We start from the raw sequence: 21,299 nt of genomic DNA on the forward strand, positions 1-21,299 counted from the left end.
GACTAAACGAGCAAGCTAGAATAGCTCGAGTCGCAAACCTAATGTACATGAAACATTCATAAGGCATGCCGAATGGTGTAGTCGCTGCTTTTGTTTCGCGGCCCGGCATCACTGACAGCATTCCCGAGTGCGAAAGCAGCCGACAAAGCGTGCGGCAGACCGGCAAAGGTAAAGGAGCCGAGGTATTTAGGAAATGTAGCCACACCAGCTCATTCATCGACCCGGCCTCCAATCAGCAGTTATTGTTTGATGTCGCCCGCCCAGTCCCCGATCATGAAGCTTGCGTGTTCTAGACAAGTGCATTGCTCTCTGCACGTAGGACGTGCGGATATCCTCGCTGGTGCAGACTTCACAACGCGAGAGCGCGTAGGAACGGTTTCATGAGGCTACGAGAGAAAGCGGCAGTGAGCAGTGGACGGTTTCTTGCATTGTGCTTGAACATTCATGCATGGTCAAGTTGGTTTTAAGGTATCGAATTATTCACACTCCCGTATCCTAAAATAAATGTTTGCAATAGTTGTCGGTTTGGAAAGTTAGAGCGGTTGCATCTTGGAAACGATATCTTCCTGCGCTGGTTTCCACGATGAAATTAATTGTGCCCGCTGCCCTGATTGAACAGCGATTTCGGTTTGATGCATGCACCTGTCTAGTCACTGCCGTAGGAAAGCTTTAATGAGCTACACCGACTCGGTTTTGATAACCTTGCAATCCAACTTGCCCGCACAGATGAACAACGCACGGTGATTAGTTTCCGCTGGTTTGATGAACACCACGTAAATTTCACCACAGTTTCACTTGCGAGAGACATTTTTTCGTGGCTGGTTCATCTATGCGCCGGTGCCCTTTTCCATGGCAGGCACGATATAGCAGCCATCGTCACAGCACAGCCCGTATTGCGCGGCACTATGCTTTCTTTCTCACGCTTTAGTCCCACCAGCTACGAGAGCACCCTTCGTCGAGGAAATGGAAGCCCGCTGTGCCAGTGGCGAAAACAGCCAAGGTACCGTCACATCGAGCCTTACTCGTACCCACTCGCCATCGTCCATTGCGGAAGCAGTGATCACCGTCACAGACGCTGGTGTCGCGGACTGACCTCCGCACATGACCCTGCGGACGAGCGTAGCCCTCCCCACCTCACTCGACCTTGGCCTCCCCTCGGAAGCGCAGATGGGATCGTCAACGCGGCGGCGAATGTCGTGGCCGCCGGCAACTCAGCGCATGCGCGTGCCGTTTCCCCTCCCCTCTTCCTAAACTTTCCGCCTCATGCTTTCGCTGTACCCTCCTCCTCCACTTTCCTCCTCACGTGCTTTTTCATTTCCCGCTGCGCTCCGCGTTTGCTTTCATATGTCGCTCCACTCGTTCTTTCGGTTACGCCGAGGAGCGACGCCGACGCTAAATACAGGAACGGGTATCGAGGAGTGCAGCTCTTAGGCACGCGTTACAAAAAGTAGACAAAAATATAAAAGAATTCCACCTCCATTACACGCTGTCAAAGTGGATGTACAGCGAAGCTGTTGTCGACGCTAGAGAAACACGACCGACGTTCGACGATGTCAGACCACCACCACCACAAGCGACGTACGTCTCGCGCGCACGCCGTTTCGCCGAAGTGCAGCCTACGTGCTCATTCCGCCAGGACATCCGCCCAGCGGAGGAGGAGGAGGAAGGAAAATTTATTGCTCTAGAAAGAGTAATTCAGCGGTAAGGCCAGATTTCTTCATCTTTTTTTGGTTGATTACGATCTCCGACCTGCATGGTCGTAGTTTCTCATTGAACGAATAAAATGTGTCAAAGTACGGCTTACGCACAAGCTGTAGGCATGATAGCTTTGGATTGTAATTAGAATGTAGGAGAAAACATGTTTCTGTTACGCGGAAACTCGCGCACAAAAAAGCCTTTTGCCAGCGGCCGTTTGAGGTGTCTGAGTGGCTCTGGCCTCAAGGTGGAGGTACGCTTTTCGGGCTGTGTTGTCATAATGTCAACGAAGGTCACAGCATACGCTTTGCGACTGATTCAATGGAACGACCGTCCACGCTTCAAGTACGGATACGTTGTGTGTACACGTACGTCCCACACCCACGCACGTGTGCGGTAGTGCAGCATATACCCACGTCGGCCGAAGCAACTGCTACACGTCCAGCAAGACTTGCTCAGCGCCACTGCAGAGGGAATTCCCGCTGCTGTTTCTTTTCGATAACTGGCTAGGTGTCGCAGTAGCCTGGCGCGCATGAGGCGTACCTTATGACGGCGCAATTGATGAAAGGAGCCTGGATGAAGCAGAAAAATTGGCAGTGGCTTAGCTCGGCTATGCCAGGATATACGTAGCGGAAGCTAAGGCACAGCTTGGTTAGCCTTGGTTAATCTTGATTGCTAGTCCTGGTTAGTCTGGTTGTCTAGCTATGTTGCGGAGTTTAGCCAGTCGTTCGGCGCGCCGTTCGTCTGTTTCCTGGACGATTCGTTTCCTCTTCATTTCGTTCCGATGTCGATTCCAGGCCACCTCCTGCTTATCAGAATTGTGGCCGTCCATACTGCCGCCTCAACTGTGGCTGCGGCGCACGTGAGCTCTCCTTTTCAATCCTCCGACATGTTATCAGGCATGCGACGCAGCTGGCCAAGCGAGTGGAGGCGAACGCAACGACGAGGAGCGCGGTGTGACGAGGAACCCGGTGTGACGTCATGTGCCACCACGGAGCACGGCTATGGCGAAATCGCAAGTTCACGGCCAGTAAAGCTTTCGCTTTAAAAGCCAGATGCATAACCGTGCTCCGGGAGAAACGCTTCCGCAGGAGATACGTCCATGTTGTAAATGGGAGTGTGTCTAAGGCCTGATTCGGGGTTTGTTTGGACAAAGTATTTTTATAACGCAGTAAACGATAATTATTAGATAAGACTTCTATTGTAAAATGTTACAGTATTTGCAATCTTGTACAGAACTATGACATAATGGGCATTTTACTTCTCGTGAACGTGCGTGGCGCATGCCGAGTTTTTACGTTGCATGCGTTTTATTTCAGTTCCATAAAGAATAGCCGTCTCACTATGATAGACGAGCAAAAGGATGTAATGTTTCGTGATTATCAATCTACTTATGTGGATACCGCCTTATTTAGGTAACAGGGAACGCTTCAATGTGACCTTTTTGTCACCTCGCGGAAGAACAGTGGCTGGCGGTTTTGAGGGCGTGGGCAGGGCTTCCCTGCAGACTTTAGCCGTGTCCGACCTTAACTACGTCGCGTCGGCGATGGTGACCTTGGCAAAAGTTCGGCACTCTATATACCACCGGCGGTTACACGTTGTGTAACCGCCGCTGCGTTTCACGTTGCTACGCAACCGACGTTCCACGTTGCTAGGCAACCGATGTTTCCCGTTGCTACGCAACCGCGTCGCGCACGCGCACGGAGTCGCGGTGGCCGCGGCTCTCGTTGCAGCCTGCGATTGCGTCGTTCTGCCAGCTCCTCCTGAGGAATGCTGGGATGCGTGGCCGGCGAGGCTATGCGCGATGGGTGCAAAAACAGGAAAGGAGGTTTTCACGTGCCAGCAAGGTTGAATTTGCCCGACGGCGCCAGACACGTCGGTTGCGTCGTGTCGGTCGAGTGTAGGCGGTGGTTCCTCCCGCCGTGACGCTGTGGATCTCGATATGCCCTACGTCGTAGTATATCCGCGGCTTTAGGTATGGAAAAATTTGTGCGTCTGGCGCTTATAAACAATTTAGCCAAAGCGAAGTTGCCATGCAGTTGGCTTTTAAGAAAGCACCTGGCTGAGAAAAAGCGTCGAGGTTGCTGCGAGATATTCCGGAAAGTTTGCAGCAAGAAAAACAGTCACCTCATTTCAGTGAAACGTTTTAACATTAGGGAATATAATAGCGGTGTGATAAATGTTCACGAGGATCTGAGCAGTGCAAAGAAAAGATGCTGCCTTACTCTATCGAACTTGTTCGTCTTTTAGTACGCATTTGAAATAAAGGAAAGCTATTAATGCATGCGCGGCTGTTAAATCATCACATGAAAGTACTTATTATTTATTCACAATTACCTCTCAAAGCCCAACTGGGGAACAAAGTAAGCAAGTGATAAAGAAAGATATATATAGGAATATTGATCGGGAACAGAGTAAATCCTCTAAGCGAAGTATTATCAATTCGCGTAAAAGCACATAGAATAGACTAACGAAACACAGTTATCCTAACTTCAGCGAAATCTTGCAACCCTGGTAACTAATATGAAATCTTGCGCTATAACTATCAAATCCTGTATGTTCAAGCGTAAGGAGAGCTGAAAGCTCTACGCGGTGATCATTTTTCAGTCTAGAAGAAGATTTAGTATCGGCTACTGCAGATAACATAATTCTAGTCCTCGAACTGGATATCCCGAGAACATTACTTACATGAGAAAACGAAACGCATATTAGACTATCCAATGAAAAGTCACTGATTAACTTCTACATTAATAAATTTTGACACATGTTCCGAATTACGAATTGAAGCCAGTGCGGTTGCAAGGCGTATCCACTTAGAATAGATTTCTAGGACGACAACAGTTCAGAGGTATGTGGCATCAAACTCACCGTAGAAATGGGCTGTTCACGTACTTCAACGAAATTCTCGTGTGTGCATTGAAGCGTTAAACTGGAACTACCATGTATTTCTATTCACACTTTGGGAAATAATATATTTAAACTGCGGTAATACTCGCAATTCATTTCAAGTGGACACGTCTTGCAAGCTCACCGGTTACAATTCGTTAATTACGATATGTGCCTGAAAGTAATTAAGGATTTTATCAGTGAATTTTCATCAATTAGTTGAATATGTATTTCGATTTTTCGCAATAATAATGTGCGTCTCTTTTCATATTCCAGCTTAGTGAGAAATACGACATCTGCCACAGGCAATTTATAAACATTCCATAAAACTTATAAATGGTCACCGTGTCCATAGTTCGCATAGGTTAGCTCGTAAAATGGTCATTGCTGCAAGGCCCTTGCACGTGACCTCTCGGAAAGCGCACAAAATTGGCAAGGAATTTCGCTGGCACGGCGCACCTGTTAATATCTTCGCATCGTGTACACTTCCGCAGGAAGCGCTCCATGTCAATACCGAAAGCTTTACACTCCGCGATATTGGCAACGCATTTTACGGAGGACTTGGAAAATCGCGGTCAGGAACCTCGAACAGGTGTCCGCCGTCAAAAATAAAGGTCCCTGAGCTTTCAATACGATCATGTTCTCTGCAGCATCTCAGCCATTGGAGTGGTCAACCGTGGTCTAAGGATGGTTGAACGTATTGAAGAAAGCAAGCCCGCTTGTCGAAACGTTGGCTGAAGGGACATCCGCTGTTTGATCATAGCTAACTACTTCAGGCCTCCATATTTCAGTCATCTGCCTTGCCTGGCTTTTTTAGGTGTTGGTCAGAATAACATTAACACTCAGTGTCTACACAAGATCGGGAAATTGGGGCACACGTCCGAGTTCCTTCTAATACCGAAACCACTTCGACGCGAAATATCCAGCGGAACGCGAACGTTTAATACCCTTAGCCTTTATTGATAAACAAGATACATGTGAGTCAGGGAAAAGGATCCTTAGCCGCTATGAGGCTTGAAATGGATCTATCACACAGGGCATGAGGTGAAGATTTGGTTCGGAGCCTGTCTCTAGACGCCACGAAGCAGTGTGTGAACCAATTCCACGTGAGGTCAGGCATTAATAGTTGATAAGGTAACAGCGTGCTGCCGGATTTCCACACGTGCTGCCGGATTTCCTCACGTGCTACTTCTTTTTTTTTGCCTTGGAAACGAGCAGCTGCTCCTTTTTTGCGAATGTTTTGATGCTCTCTGCAGTTTTCTTTCTCTGCACACCCCGCGGCACGTGCCAACAATACAGGAAGACCGGTGGCTGTATAGCGCATTAATAACAGGGGACATGCACATTTTCAGTCCGTGACGTTTTCCGTGTAAGTGGTATCTTTTAGGTCGCAGTACTGTGGCACAAAGTAGGGTTTGTACATGTTGTGGCACTAATGCAAAACGCTTTCGCTACGAAGCTCGGTGTCCTCCAGAAACAAGATTAGTGACAAAAAGCTTCGTTGTCGTGCGGCATGTGCGTTCTTGGTGGACGGACTGGTTAGCCTCGCCAATGCATTTTGCATTTGTCAGACCCCTCCCTTGTCAGCTCAATATGGCCGGACCTAGTGAGGGGCCCTTGAAGGGCTAAATGCAAAGACGCGCGTGTAACGTACATCGGGTGCACGTTAATGAATTCCAGACGGTCCAAATTAAGCCGGAGTTCCCCACTACGGTGAGCAACGCAATCAAATTGGGCTTTTGCCAGGTAAAATCCCAAAATGTCACGAAATAGTCCATTGCCTGTGGTCTTTACCCCTAGTTGGGAAAGTATATCACTTTACGGTTATAAAGAGACGTTGCGAGCCTAGTACTCAACAGAAACCAGGGATATCAATAACAACAGCCGCAATGTGTTTTCCTAAAGAAGCCGCGCCGAAGTATTGAAAAATCTACATACTACTCATAATATTTCGCACTGGGTTAACGAAAGCAGCGTCATATATCTCACTAGTAATCCTCTAGTGAGAAGCTCCACGCACTAGGAACGATACATTGCACGTGCCGGTCACTAAAGACCACAGAGGGAGCTAACAAAGGCGAGGAGGACTAATTGGCGCGTTATATCGGGATGCATAGTATATTCTGGGCAAAGGCAAAATGTACGCGAAGCCTGGGTATAATCCAATTTTGTATTTACTCCCCTTGCTCCTTGGCACTGTGCGCTGAAACCACTTAGCCATTCTGGAACGGCGGGCTCGTGGGCTCACGAGCCCGCGGCAATCATGGAGGCAATCACGGCATGGCAATCAGGGAGGTTGCAAGCCGCGTGTGGCTGCTTTTCGTTGTCCACCGAGCGTCGGCACGTGCGAGGAAGATTTCACTGCTCGTTAGTGTGTCTGCAAACAGACCAAGTTATCTCGTAGTAAGGTTGATTCGAACCGGCTCTAGCTTATCTAAATGAAACGGAAAACTATAAACAAGAAGGATTTCCTTCAATTTGGGCCCAATAAAAAGATGAAGCTATCGACACTTCCACGTGTAGACTCGCGTGCGTGAGACTGCTTTATCGAAAGCTGGAAGCGAGGGCCTTGGTGTGTGGCCCACGCCATTCACAGTCTCGACAATGTGTGTCATTGACAGCGCGATAGCTTTCGCCGAAAGACAGATGCGGTGTGAAAACAAAGACAAGCGAAGCTGCATGAGAAAAAAAGAAGGAAAAACAAACAAGCAATAAAGAAGAGCAATCTGCCTCTAGGCCGGCTGGGTTCTATATGCGCTTCGTTTTGTCGCCACTTGCCTTCGCTGTGTGCGAGCTGCCTTGCGCGCAGGATGTCGAATTCACTGCGCAGCCTGGACAGCTGTGCGGAGTGCCTTGCACTTCCACTGATGTTGCTCGTGGTCGTGCGTTAACTTTACTTTCCATACTGTGCGCGAGCGGCAACTGAAGCAACCTTGGTGTGCTGGTGCGACTCTTGAAACTTTCGTCCACGTCGTTGGGAGCTCTAACCTGTCTGAGGTTGGTGGTGACAGAGTGCTTTGATTTCATTTATTTACTCTGATAGGTGATTAGAAGTCACAAAAAGAAGTCGACGATCAAAGAAAAAAAGAAAACAAGCAAGCGAGAGAAAGCGGCAAATTGTTTAGCTTAGGTGATGACGAAATGAAGAAGTGGGCACACTGTGATCCTCGAGTAGAATTGACGGAGGCGGCAAATTCACTGCAGTCCTTGCTGCGCTTTCGGTGACAGAAATAGCGGTTGCTCTATGCTAAAGTGTTGTGGCTGGTTAGCTTTCCAGCACACGGAAAAAGACAGAGTTGTAGCAGAGAAGTTATGTCCTTCAAACGTCCTCTTAATTTTGGGCGGACCCTTCACCTGGTTAAAACAAGCTAGCTGTCTCGTGATGTGGAGATCTGTCGTTCGATGCGAACGTTGAGCTCTTCTGAGTTGTGTATTCCTATATGAGGCAAGTTTGCCTAGACAAGCATTTGCTGCATTATGTTTACATCTGCGTCTCCAAACTCTAAGGCATTTTGCGCATTGAAACAGCTAATTAAAGTTCATTCGCTCAGTCGGTTGAAGCGAACCTCAAATATGTCTGAACTCGCCGGTGGCGTTTCTGTGGCACTAATTTTGGTTCGCTACGGTAAAACACGTAACCAAGAAACCTAATGAATTGAACGTTCAAAACAAACGTTAGGACTTGAGGTAAGCCTTGCACGAAAGTTAATAATGGAAAACGATACTTAATGCAACCCATTTCATCTTTTATTGTCAGTTGACTGTCAGCACGCGTTTGAGAAAACAGGTTTATGTTCGGATGGCTCCCATACCACTTCATGTTATCATAATTTACTCAAAAAACAATTCACGCGTGGAGTGGCCAGAGGCAAAAGAGTTGCAAACATGTTTGTTTTCATCGAAACAAAGCAGTTAATCAAAGCAACACCAACTGCAATGTAGACGGCATGATGCGAGTGACAGCCCTGCTACAAGCCCCACAGAAACGAAGCTATATAAGCACATGCTACGAGCTAAACTTGAAGAGAAGACAGCTCGCGTCACTTTGTGGCTTTTGTTTCTTTAAATGCGCAGTTTGTTTGCTGGCAAGTCGTAACCCATGATTTAGAATTGCGTGAAAGCAAAAGTGGAGGTTGCCCGCTGAGTCTCGCTGTCCTTGAGATGAAGTGATCAGGTGTGTCCGGCACTTTGTACAACAGTCACAAGGTCTTGTTTTCTTTTTGGTGTATTATCTGCCTATAGCATTTGCGTCATGTCGGATTCATTGCGGGCGCTCGGGTGCTTCGTAGTTACGTAAATTTTGCCGGTAATGATGGCCTGTGCACCACTAGGTAATTGTCAGTTGTCGCTGTTTATGTAGGTAACGTCAAAGGAAGCTGGCTAAAATTTAGTTGGTTGTGTGAACACTTGAGTGGACGTTAAGGTTGGTCGTTTGATAACTTGGTTGAGTAAGCTCCTGGCTGTTTCGCAAAATCTCCGAAGAATGCTTTTGATTAGCTCGTGCTCACTTGCGGCGCTGTGTCTATGCACCTGTTCGCACCAGTGTTTAGAATCTTAGAACTTAAGGTGCCCATGCTGCGCCCATACTGCGCCACTTAAGTATTTGAAAGGTGTGACGAAAAAACGTTCAACATTGAGTTGGTTATTGGAAACCCCGATTTTTTTAATACGCGTTTTTGATTCATGTATTCGAATATACGTATCTGAACTCTAATTAATTTCTGTAGTTAAGGCCGTCTGTAGAATCTAGCAACCCTTAATAATACGGGTATCAGCATGCTGTGCCCTTCCGGGTACCTGAGTCAACTTGTTTGAAGTGTTTTACCCTCTACTAAACTTGACCCTGGTTAAATAGCCTTGCGCAAGGGTAAGGACGTAATTTGTTTCTCAGTCTATGATTGTGTTACAAAGGTGAAACGATTTGCTCAAGTCTCATACTCACGTTACCTGATTAATACTTTTGCGGTAAACTCACGGTCCCATAAGGCTTACTGCGGTCAACCCATATGGTGTAAATTTGCGAACGCTTGCTAGTGAAGGCGAGAAGTAACTCTTCCAAAACTTTATTTCGACTGTACATAGGACTGACTAGTTTTCAAATAGTGTCTTGGTTTTACAGATATTTGTCCCGTTGACTACCTAGCACTGACACGGAGTAGTGAAATAAAAACGGAGTCGTTAAGAAGCCTATTTCTTCTGGTCTATTTGGCTTATAAAAATCGTAACGGTCTGTTTACAGAAACTTCATCTACAGAAGTTTATAAGCAATATAGAGCCGTAAAAAGTATATGCAAGCGGTCTACAAGTCCTCTAAACATCTTCATTTTTATTTATGTATTTATTACAATACCCTCAGGGCCAGCAGGGGTGTTAAAGAGGTGGTTGGTAGAAAGACAAAAAAGAAGTACAAGAAAAAAGCAAAAATCATAATACAGATGCCTCTTCAATGATGAGCTTCGTGATGGCTGTCTTGAAGGATGGCGTGTCTTCAATGCAGGCAATAAGAGGCGGAAGGTAGTTTCACTCTGCGCTAGCCTTGGGTAACAAAGAATGAAAAAAGCAGATTTGCTTTGCAGCTAGGGATGGCAACTTTATGCGGATGATCATATAAATGATGTGATTGAAGAAAAAAGATATGGTTTTAGTGTCTGGTTGTGAAAGAAAACGCTATGGAAAAGACTAAGGCGTGCAATTTTCCTAGGAATTGCAAGATTAGTAAGACCAAGTTTTGATTTCATTAAAGAAGCACTAGCTTCGCGAGAATAATTCGAAAGTATGAAGCGAGGTGAGCGATTCTGAACAGATTCTATAGCCTCGGTTGAAGTGAGTTGTGCGGGATCCCATATGGATGATGAATATTCTAACTTAGGCCGTATTAGTGTTTGATACAAATGCAACTTCAAATGGGATGGAGCCTGAGAGAAGTTTCTGCGCATGTAGCCAAGGGCGCGGTTCGCATTGTTAGTGATATATTCGATGTGCATGCGCCAGAATAGGTTGTTGGTAATGTCAACGCCAAGACATTTATAAGACAGGACACTCTCTAGTAGAACTCCGGTAATCTTGTAATCGAATTTTTTGGACGTGTTACATTGGCGTAAGATGGACATAATTTTACATTTAGACCATGCACCATCGCGCACAGCAATTAAATACGTTGTCAAGATATCACTGAAGGGCGCAACTATTGTTAGGATCATTAATTGCACGAAAAAGAGCACAGTAATCGAAAAAAAAAGCTTAAGGTAAGAGTAAATTCAATCGGAAGGTCATTAATATAAATTCGAGTAAAGGGCCCAAAACAGAACCTTGGGGAACACCAGATGTTACGACACATGGCGAGGATAAGGAGTCGTTAGCTGATAAAAACTGAGAGTGGTTAGTCAAGATGCATTCAATTCATATAAGATTGGGGCCAATATTCAGGGAACTAATTTTAAGGAGTAATTGATGTGACACCTTATCGAAAGCCTTAGAAAAGTCTAGAAAGATAGTCGGGTAGTAAACCACTATCTAAAGACGATGCTAAGATGTTATTGAAAGACAAGTGTTGAGTCGCGCAAGAAAAATAATTTCGAAAACTGTAATAAAAACAGCGCTAAACGACGGGACGAGTGAAGGGACTGTGTCCCTTCACTCGTCCCGTCGTTTAGCGCTGTTTTTATTGCTCGTAATCATGAACCAACCAGCCCAAATGCGTACTCTTTCGAAAACTGTGTTGACAAGAACTGAAAAACAAATTGCTTTGAAGAAACGAAACGAGATTAGAATATATAATGTGCTCTAGAAGTTTACAGGGAATGCTTGTTAATGAAATAGGCCTGTAGTTAAGAGGAGAATTCGGATTACCTCGTTTGAAGAGTGGAATCCCCCTCGCTAACTTCCAATCAGCCGGCATTGTGGAGTGTTCAACAGACTGGGTGAAAAGGTGCGCCAAGTAAACGCTTGAAAAAACAGCAGTATTTTTTCAAAACTTTGAATTCACGCGGTCAACACCAGAACTAGACGATAACTTCAGGCCCTGTAGTAGCTTCACAATACCGGTGAAATAGATGACAAAGGGGTCCATTTCATAGATGATCACCCGTGGAAGTTTTACCGGCCATCCGAACCAAATTATTCGAAGGATATTCGTGGAATACAACACCGGAGAGAGCTGGAGCTGTTCAAATGAGTTAATGGAAAATTACCATAGGGAGCACAGGCTGGCACCGAAACGCGAAGTTCGAATATAATAAACTGAAGAAAGTCTGCACACAGCGACGCGCAGGTTATTAAACCATACATTTAATGCAGTCGCGCAAGTGGCCTCAAGGCCATTAACATTGCCACGCGGCATCCGGGCGTGCAACACTATACGCGAAAGCACAAGTCACCGGAAAGCAACGGTTCCAGTCGGTAAGGCAAGATCGATGAGTAATCGGAGTTTTAATTTGTATTACAGTGCCCGGGGCGCCTCATCTGTTGTTCTAATTGAACGCGATTACTCGTTTATCCGAACTCCAGCAGTGCGCAAAAAGTTAGGGATCATGCAAAGGCTGACATCCCTTATTACTAGCCTTACATTAAACTCAACATAATTATCGGCTAATCCGTTCCTGACTGGTCCTGGCGTTGCTAAAATTTGGGGAATACATTGTGCCTAACGCATGCGGTGATTTCACGTATTGATCCTCGAGTTTTATGTAGAGCGCGTAATGCGTTTTAGACTGCTGGGTTTCATAGATCATTCGCCCATGGCATATCAAGCTAAATCCGACCCGCAAGCAGCATAGAAAAATATAGCAAATTAGCAGATAGCTTTACGAAGAAATGAAGGGTAGTAGTTTTATTGGCCGTAATAATTTGTCATGATTTGCTTACTAACTAACTTGACAATGATAGAATATGTAAGCGTGGCTCAACGAGGACGAAGGAACAGACACACAGAGACAGCGCTGTCTTTGTATGTCTGCTTCTTTCTATGTCATTGTTCAGTCGCGCTTACACATTCTATCATGGATTCGAACCAACTAGCCCGTGAAGGTGTTTTAACTAAGGTAACCAGCACGGCGTCACGCACGCACAGTTAAACATGAACACATCACGCTCAATGACAGCAGAAACTGTCTGTGAAAACGATGGAGTTAGGAATCGCGGCAGCAGCCGTGAGCCAGTTGACCTGGGTGCATTTGTCGCTTCAACTCCAACGAAATATAGAATGCGCAGCGCATACGAAGGTAGCGGCACTACGCGCAGCTGCAAACATCGTAGATTGCTTTGAAGATGAGGCCCGAGCGGGCGCGCACTTTGACCACGTCGCAGATCGCTTTCAAGGTACACCAGCGCCAGCATCGCGTCCCTACGGCCATATTTCTTTCTCTATGCTATGGTGTCCGCCAAAACCGACTGCTACGGCGTCCGCGATTCGCGTGGCCAACGCCGTAGTAGACGCCATGGTTGCCTCCACTCTGTACGGAGCGGCGGGCGTGGAGGACATCGAAGCGCCGTAGCAGCCGCCGGTAAAGAACGCCACTCCCTCGCCTCCCCACTCTGCCTTGCCAATTTGGCCTTGCGCGCCACAGGAGAAGGCACGCATCTGGGCCGCGTTTTTCGCTCACGCAAGCGAGATTGAACCACGCTCGCCGATTCACCCTCACAAGCTTTCAATCATACGGAACTTCACGGCGATGGCAGAAATGGGTCTGGAGTGTCCGTATAATTGCTATCGCGACAAAATGACCATTTGATTGACCTGTATGCTAAAGTAGCGTTTAGATCCGTTGCTTATTCTGTTTGCGGGAATGACTACCATCGTACTGGTAGTTTATTTTTGGTTGTGCAACTATACCGTGCAGGAATTGCCAGAATCGTACAAATTTTGTCACTACCGGCGGAATGTTCAAGAGACATGGGTGCACGCACAAAACACTATACTTACTAGCTTTTATCTTTTTTAAAGCGCTTTACTGGCCGTCAACTTGCGATTTCGCCGTGGTTGCGCCCAGAGGATGCACATGACGTCACACCGCGTTCCTCGTCGCATAGCATTCCTCGTCGTTGCGTTCGCCTCCGCTCGCTTCGCCAGCTCGGTCACATGTCTCATCACATGTAGGAGGATTGAAAAGGAGAGCTCGCGTGCGCCGCGACCACAGTTGAGGCGACTGTATGGACGGCGACAATTCTGATAAGCAGGAGGAGGCCTGGAATCGACAGCGGTACGAGATGAAGAGGAAACGAATCGCCCAGGAAACAGACGAACAGCGTGCCGAACGACTGGCTAAACACCGCAACATAGCGAGACAACCAGACTAACCTGGACTTGCAATCAAGATTATTCAAGGCTAACTATGCTATCCCTTAGCTTTTGCTACTTATATGCTGGCATAGCCGAGCTAAGCCATTGCCAATTTTTTAAAATACATTTTTACCAGCGGTCGCTGACGAAATCTTCACGAAGGAAGGGTTGACAAAACGACGAGTAACTGAAAGTGTGTCTGTTTTATGCACTGTTTGTTTCTATTACGTTACCCGGGCGCTGTATACGGGCATATGCGGTTATTCTGCTCCGAAAGCCCTCGTCATAGCTTTTTGCATGGAATGCTGTAGCCACAAGCTGTGATCAAAAACAAGTGTAATTTAACAATAGCTAGTTTGCGATACAAAATAGTAATGAAAGGTAGATGAATGTTTGAAGTTTAGAGTATCAATTGAATGTTATATACGGGCTATTCGTATTTGAAAAGAGAGTAGTCCATATTTTCCATATTGGGAACTTACCAAAACTTTCGCAGCAGCCAACCTAATTGTTAAACTAATTGTCAAGAATTATCAAAAGCGAAACAACGGTAAGAGTTCTCCAAAGAGTGTAGAAACAAAACTGATGATGCGTTTTGTTTTCGATATAAGATTTAAGCAGCCTAGCCAACTAAAATTTTGAACTTAATTTCTACACGGCGACCAGACGTTCTCCTTGCAACTGCCCTTTTTATATATTTTTCTGCTCACAAGACCTTCAGCAGCTATTGACGTTTCTTTACTACTTCTGCTATTTTTTCGGCAGTAATTTATTTTGCCTTTTTGTACAGCCCTATTTCATACATTAGCCATTCGTTATTGGAAAACTTGTTTGCAACCACGTACTTAATGGTACCAGGCTAATATTGCAGCTTTTAACAGGAAATAGTAATTTTGTGTTTAATGGTTCACTAAAGAGGAAGATTATTTTTTTCTGCATCAGTAAATTAGCATTCCACAACTTCAAAAACACCACTCGTGCCACGATACGACGCTTGGTAAGCAAGAAAAAGCGAAAAAGGGAAATACAGGTGGCGACGCCTCCTTGAATTTCCTGCTTCGTCACTGTGACGTCATAGATTTTATGGCATCTTATGGGCCCCACTTAATCATTTGGTGGTACAGATTGACTACAATGCGTTCTAAAGGAACAAAATAATAAGCACAACTTTCGGGAACCTGTACTGTGTCAACACGGCCCGAATATGAAAACACACTTTGGAATCCCCGACGCTACACTGACGTACCGGCGTCGGTGTTACGGTGCGAAATTCAAATACTGGTACTTTAAGCTTTATCTTCTGATCTGATAATCTATTATTTTGAAACGACCATCGGCAGCGTTCTCAAGCAATGCTTTATCCGTCTAAATTGATTTATTGTTTTGGTTTGGTGTTTCATATTCAGCTGTATTTTTTCCTGTAATTACCAAGCAAAGGCGCGGTACTTAAGTGTTGAAGAAATAAATATTTCTGCTGTATATACGTATATGCGTAAGCGCTTGAGTGTTCAATATTATGTTCGATATTAGGATACCTACTATTCGCATTCGCCCACCTCTAATAATAACAAAAATTCTGCAGATCCAATGAATTGGAATCTATATACAGCGAAACTTTGTGAGAGCGTATAAAGAGTCGAAACACGCGTTTGTGTTTATTGAATGTCCCCACAAAGTGACACGGAAGACTTTATTCAAGCATTGTAGAGATGCAAATGCAGTGCATACTCCGCTGTGATTGGTTGATATTTTCGGCTAGAGAGCAGCCGGGCCGCAGTGCCCACGGTCACGAAATACGACGAGGTTGGTAAAAACTTTTAAGGATGAGCGGATGCAACCGACGCCGATAGTCAATGCAAGCGAAGAGCCGAACACTTCTTGAAAGCTAACTGCCTTTATTAAAGGAATCATGTGCTTTTCGGCGTGTTCGTTAAGATGAAAACATTTAAGCAGCGCTTGTTTCAATTAGCTAGAGAACGGAACCATGAACGAGCACATCTGCAGGCACATTATAAGCCGATTCATCGCACGTGTGTTGTCTCCATTGGAGCGGACGCCGGCGTACAAGGTGCCTGCTATCCTCCTCTCCCAGAGCAGCCTTCTTTTACAGCCGCCAAATGGGGCAGAGGCTGGCTGGTTGTGTGCTGCCTTTCGCCAAAGTTAGTATGACGCTGAGGATAAATATTGCATCTAAAGTATCGCAGGTGGCCTTGAAAATCGGGACTTCTTTTTCCCTGTGCAGTAACGGCAGGGGCAGGGTCCAACATGATTCGACGCCTGAGCAAGAGCGACCGGTACGACTTGAGGCCGGGAACGCCTACCCTTGATCGACCTGTGTTCACTCAGCCACACTTCGACAGCGAGTTTGCGGGCATCCCCAAAGATAAGGTATTCGCGGCAATCATATTTGTTGGTTTTGAAGTCGTTTGAATTTATAAACGCGCTACTTTTAGGGTACCGTCTTCTCGCATCGGCGTCCTTGATACTTGCACCGTGTCATTGAACCTAGTCATTGTTCACAGGATATATATGAGTATGAAAAAAAAAGTATCGGTTTTCTTCTTTGCACTAGTTCATGCGATGTGATTCTCATATGTATTCCTCTTCGATTGTGACCATTCCTTTATTTGGTACAGTGCAGCCTCTCATTTCTTATCCGTTCAGTGAACCATGCGAAAGTGAGAAAGTGCCTCATCTGTTGTTTTTTTTTCTTTTTGGTATTGAGGTGACCCTTTAGTACTGTCACGATGGTGTTTTTTAAATGTCTGTGTCCATGTGAAGAAGCTGCGAAATGTGTTTTTCGTTATTTTATCGCGATATTCATCAGCTGAAAGCTTCTTTTCCTGTTCATTTTAATTACTTGTGCCGAATTTCATAAATTTTGACACTTGTAGTTCATGGGTTCTGTATGCAACGGCTGCAGTGGCTTAGAAGCTCATGAAAATTAGTGTCATAAATTCCTTACGGAAGAATGCCCTAACTATCCCATTTTTTGTTGTAGCACTTCTATCAACCCTTTGTAGAACTACTCGTTCTCTAAGAAACATCGTTCGCGTATTTCATTTCATTTTTATTCCTTAAAGACCCCGTAACGGGGTATTACATAAGGGGTGGGTAACACAGAAATAAGCAGAAGCCATGTGTTAATCAATGGTGAAAGGTGATTGGTGACGCTTTCTATGATAAGCTGAGATAAGCTTGCGATAATTCTAAGATAAGCTTGCGTTGGTTGGTAGGCTAACTGTTATGCTATTCCGAGTTTTTCGTATGTTGTGTAATTATGGCCTAGTCTGCAAAACTGCGAAATCTGTGTTTGCGCGGACAACTTCAAATTATTGTATTTCTTTATGGAACCATGCATGTTGTTGCATGTTTGTGCGTATTTATGCGTGTTCCTTTATTATCTCTTTACGGATGCATAGATTTAGATGTAGAACTGTAGATTTGTTCGTGCTCCTCGACTGTGTTCAGTGTTATGTGGTGATTTTGGCATTTGATATTGTTTGTCATGCAATTTCATTTCGTTTACCACACAGCTGTATGGTTGCGAATACGCGTGCGTTGCCTGCATTTCTTGTGCAATCTGGGTGTTCACACCGCGTCAGATGTTCATGAACACACCGTGCCACCATTACTCTAACTTGAATTGAAATCGTGTCCATCAGCGTAAGCTTGTTTTGCACTACAGTGCAGCTGCACTGAAAATCGCTGTGGGCTTGCTGATGATATATTGCAATCTCTCGGCCCATTCCCTCTTATTCCTGCTGAACCATGCAAATCCACCAGAGTCACTGGTGCGTCTTGCTTCGAGCTTTTTGCAGGTCTTCTAGAAATACCACAAGAGAAGTGGCAAGCACACTGTCAACTATCTCGTCTTCATCGGAGCTGATCATCGTGCACAGGTGGCTAGCAGGTGGAAGCACGAGAACAGGTGATAGATATCGGAAGTGCCTCGAAGTTTCGGGGCCTCCGTGAAAGCGCGAGATGGGCGCCACCTCCTCGGGCGACTGGGCCAGCCGGCCGGTCTCAATGACTCCGCACGCTGGGTGTGAAAAATCCACCTGCGCTTGTCGCTCGCCATTCTCCCACTTGACTGGTGTGAGCGTACCTTTGGAAAGGATAAAAAGCGACAGAAGCGCAGTAATACGATGGCAGATGCACGCAGAGATGACGTCATTACGCCATTGTTTAGTTGTGCCAGAAATGGCTGAGACGGTGTAACGTCACGCATTCTGGCACGAATGTCGTTGGTAGCTCCAACGCAGCTGAACGACTTTGGTCGCAAAACTAGGCACCGGGAACGAGGGAACCTGGGAAAAATACATGTAATTTGACCTGCAGGTACCAATATGCGACCGTTTCGCCAAATCGCTTCGGAAACGCTGGCAGGTCAAGCACCTCCAGAAGAAGTTGCTTGGCTTCTTTCCTATCATCGGCTGGGTGCGTGCTTACAACCTCAAGCAGTGGCTGATCGCGGACATGATCGCAGGAATAACAGTCGCCATCTTCCACGTGCCCCAGAGTAAGTGGCTTGTAGAATTGGTCATTAGAGATGGCATGCCTGTAACCTGACCATGCGAGCAAAATTGAATTGTGTAAATTCTGCAGAAAGGAATGTGCGCTACACGCAAACGAAACAGGGCAGCCATTGTGTGTCTTGAGGTGACGTGCATGAAAGCGTAACCGAGCGCTTAGAACGCAAAGGGAAGAGGAGGAGGAGGATTAGGTTGGTGTTAGCTAAACTTACGAAGGCACCGCTCCGCCAAAGTGCTTCATTTTAAAATGACATGGTGTTAAAATGCCACAGTGGAATGTGGTGCAAGCCCGGCACTTGTTGCTAACGATGCCAGCACGTATGAGCAATGCAGGGACGGAGCGATGGTTGGATGCGTCGACTCCACGAAGTTTCTCTCACAGTCATTAAGCAGCCAGAGAAGGGGGAGGATACTCATTTATTAACAAAAACAGTGAGGTTGGCTTGTGGGCCCATTCCTTTAGCCATATACACTGCGCTGGGGTAAGGGCAACACGAAAAGTCAGGAATACTGTGGGTGACAATGACGATACAGAGAAGAGGCAAAGAGCATGACAGGCCGGTGTACTTCAAGCCAGTAGACTTCAGGCCTATTCTCTTAAAAAAATCAAATACAGCCTAGGTGACTTAGAAAGTCAACTTGCTGTCAACCGTAGGGCGAAGTATAGAGTTTTCTGACAATGGGCATATGTCGAGAGGATCTGTGGAGATCACCATTTGCTGCAAGACCTCACTCACTAAGAAACCTCACTAAGAGGTCAAACGCCTTCTGCTTGATGATACGTTATCTCCGAGGAAAGTAAAAGTCCTCTTCGGTCGCGCTCACAGCTAGTACACGTTTGAACGTGTCAAAGATTTGCCTTTTGCTCTTGAAGAAATTCTTGGCACCCTAACATGTGTTGTTGACGTCACCATGTTCATGACAAAACACCATGGTGAGGTTGGCAGACCTCGAAGCTGACATCCGAAGTTCACGCTGACAGGATTCCGCACTATAAGTGATGTGACCTCTTCTCGTTTACACCTATAGGCAGAGCCGTGTTTTGTGGTGCTGAACTTGATGATTAGTATTGAAGTCAATGATGTAGTGTGTCATTACGCCGATTTAATCTTATCTTTATGTTCACTCGAGGTTTCGGATACTCGTTGCTCGCCAGCGTGCCGCCGGTCAACGCTCTGTACACGGCCATGTTTCCTATGCTGATGTACACCATCTTCGGAACTTCCAGGCACCTTTCCATTGGTAATTATCACGCCCTAGTGAAGTTAGACATAGTTAAGCAAGAGTTGATTGGTTTCACTAACTTAAGAAGCTATTAAGGAGTCTGCTTAGCAATCTACAGCAGCACTACTATTTGTATGTACCTTAGCCCAGGTGACTGGAAAAGTGAAATTGTTTTCACTACAAGCCGACTCATTGGGCTTCTCGTATAAATATGTAGCATTATGAACATGACATGGCGCTACTCATTGTAGTGCAACATACACTATCAGAGTCAACATGACTTCACTCACAATTAATGTGAAGTCAGTGCGTAATGGCAGCAATGTTATGTCTGGGATGGCTTTATACGGAACGCATAAAGTGAGACAGTACTTGTCGGGTAGTCACAACAGTGCTCTCCTAAAAGTAGTATTTATTGACTGAAAAGAATATGTGTATTAAGGAATCAGCAGCTATATATATTTTAATACACAGATAAAAAGTTGGGTATATTAGCATTTACGAGTGGACAGTGGGAGATAAAATGTTTAGGCAAATCGTTACTTTCAGCAATTTGCCACAAATGTTGAGGAATGAACAGCGTACAATATTTTAAGGTTCTCAAACAACCTGAATTTGTCTTTGCAAACATATTGTAGGCTTCCTTACTTGGGAGTATCTTTTGAGGAGTTAAAGCTTTTCTCTCGGCATTCCCGAGTATATCAGTGGTACAATCTTGAAAATTAACATATATCTTTCAGTGAAGGCATAGTGCGACTATTTACAGCGAACGTATTAAGTGTGAATGGTGGTTACCCGTGATGTATACAAAAGCACTGATAAAGTGTCGAAAGACAACAATGGAGCCTTTTACAATAAACTACACAAAATCTGGCGCATTCAATGCACTATGTGAGTAGACTTTACCACAGAGGTTTTCAATGTTAATGCGCCATAATTATAGCATTCCAAATTTACAGGAACATTGTGAAATTAGGGATAACGAATAACAGTTCTTTTTGAACTCTGTCTTCATGCTACAATTACTGAGGCAGTTGTAAAATGTCGAGTGTTCAGAAATTGATATGCCAGCGATTCCGTAACTTATCGCATGCGTTGTTTCGTTTCCAGGTTCACCTGCATTTGTAACAGCGACTTGATTCAGACTTGAAACTTGATTCAGACTTCATGCTTAGGAACCGGCTACAGAGCAATTACGCCTCGCACTTCTATGTAATAACTCGCAGAATAGGTCCGTAGCTGTTCGCCGCTGTTCGCGTTTCAGTTTTCAGGAATGTAACTTAATCTATTCGAAAGCACGCTTCAATTTTTTTCAAGCTTGTTTTGTCGGGGGACACCTTTCCTGTACTGTGTGTAATGAACGCTGCACTCCAGGGGCCTTCGCTGTTGTCTGCATGATGACCGGAGCTGTCGTGGAGCAGTATAAGGAAGAGTTCGGTGCAGCGAATGTCGCCTCCACGCTGATGTTCTTCGTCGGCTTGTACCAGGTGGGTGTGGCTAGCGCCGACAATCAGGCATGGCACAGCAAGGTAACATGACGAAGCTTACTGCAAGTGGCACTGTGTACAGGCATTTTTCAATCCCAATTGTAGTAGTTATTGCTGCAAAGGAAACCCATAAGGGTTCCTCGAAAGAAAAGCCTCGCAGTTGAAGACTGCAAGGCTTTCCACCTTGCAGGTTCC

General features: G+C 45.6%; 1 protein-coding gene across 1 annotated transcript in view; it reads left to right on the forward strand.

Moving 5' to 3' along the window:
* LOC135912246 (prestin-like) overlaps positions 1 to 21,299 on the forward strand; it is a 53,222-nt gene that overhangs the window by 5,593 nt on the left and 26,330 nt on the right. Inside the window, exons 2-5 of the mRNA XM_065444626.2 lie at positions 16,101 to 16,246; positions 18,200 to 18,380; positions 19,525 to 19,635; positions 20,992 to 21,104. Of these exons, the coding sequence (XP_065300698.2) occupies positions 16,101 to 16,246; positions 18,200 to 18,380; positions 19,525 to 19,635; positions 20,992 to 21,104 (551 nt within the window). The remainder of the gene's footprint in view (positions 1 to 16,100; positions 16,247 to 18,199; positions 18,381 to 19,524; positions 19,636 to 20,991; positions 21,105 to 21,299) is intronic.

Source organism: Dermacentor albipictus, chromosome 10, assembly GCF_038994185.2.
Source record: "Dermacentor albipictus isolate Rhodes 1998 colony chromosome 10, USDA_Dalb.pri_finalv2, whole genome shotgun sequence".
NCBI lineage: Eukaryota > Metazoa > Arthropoda > Arachnida > Ixodida > Ixodidae > Dermacentor > Dermacentor albipictus.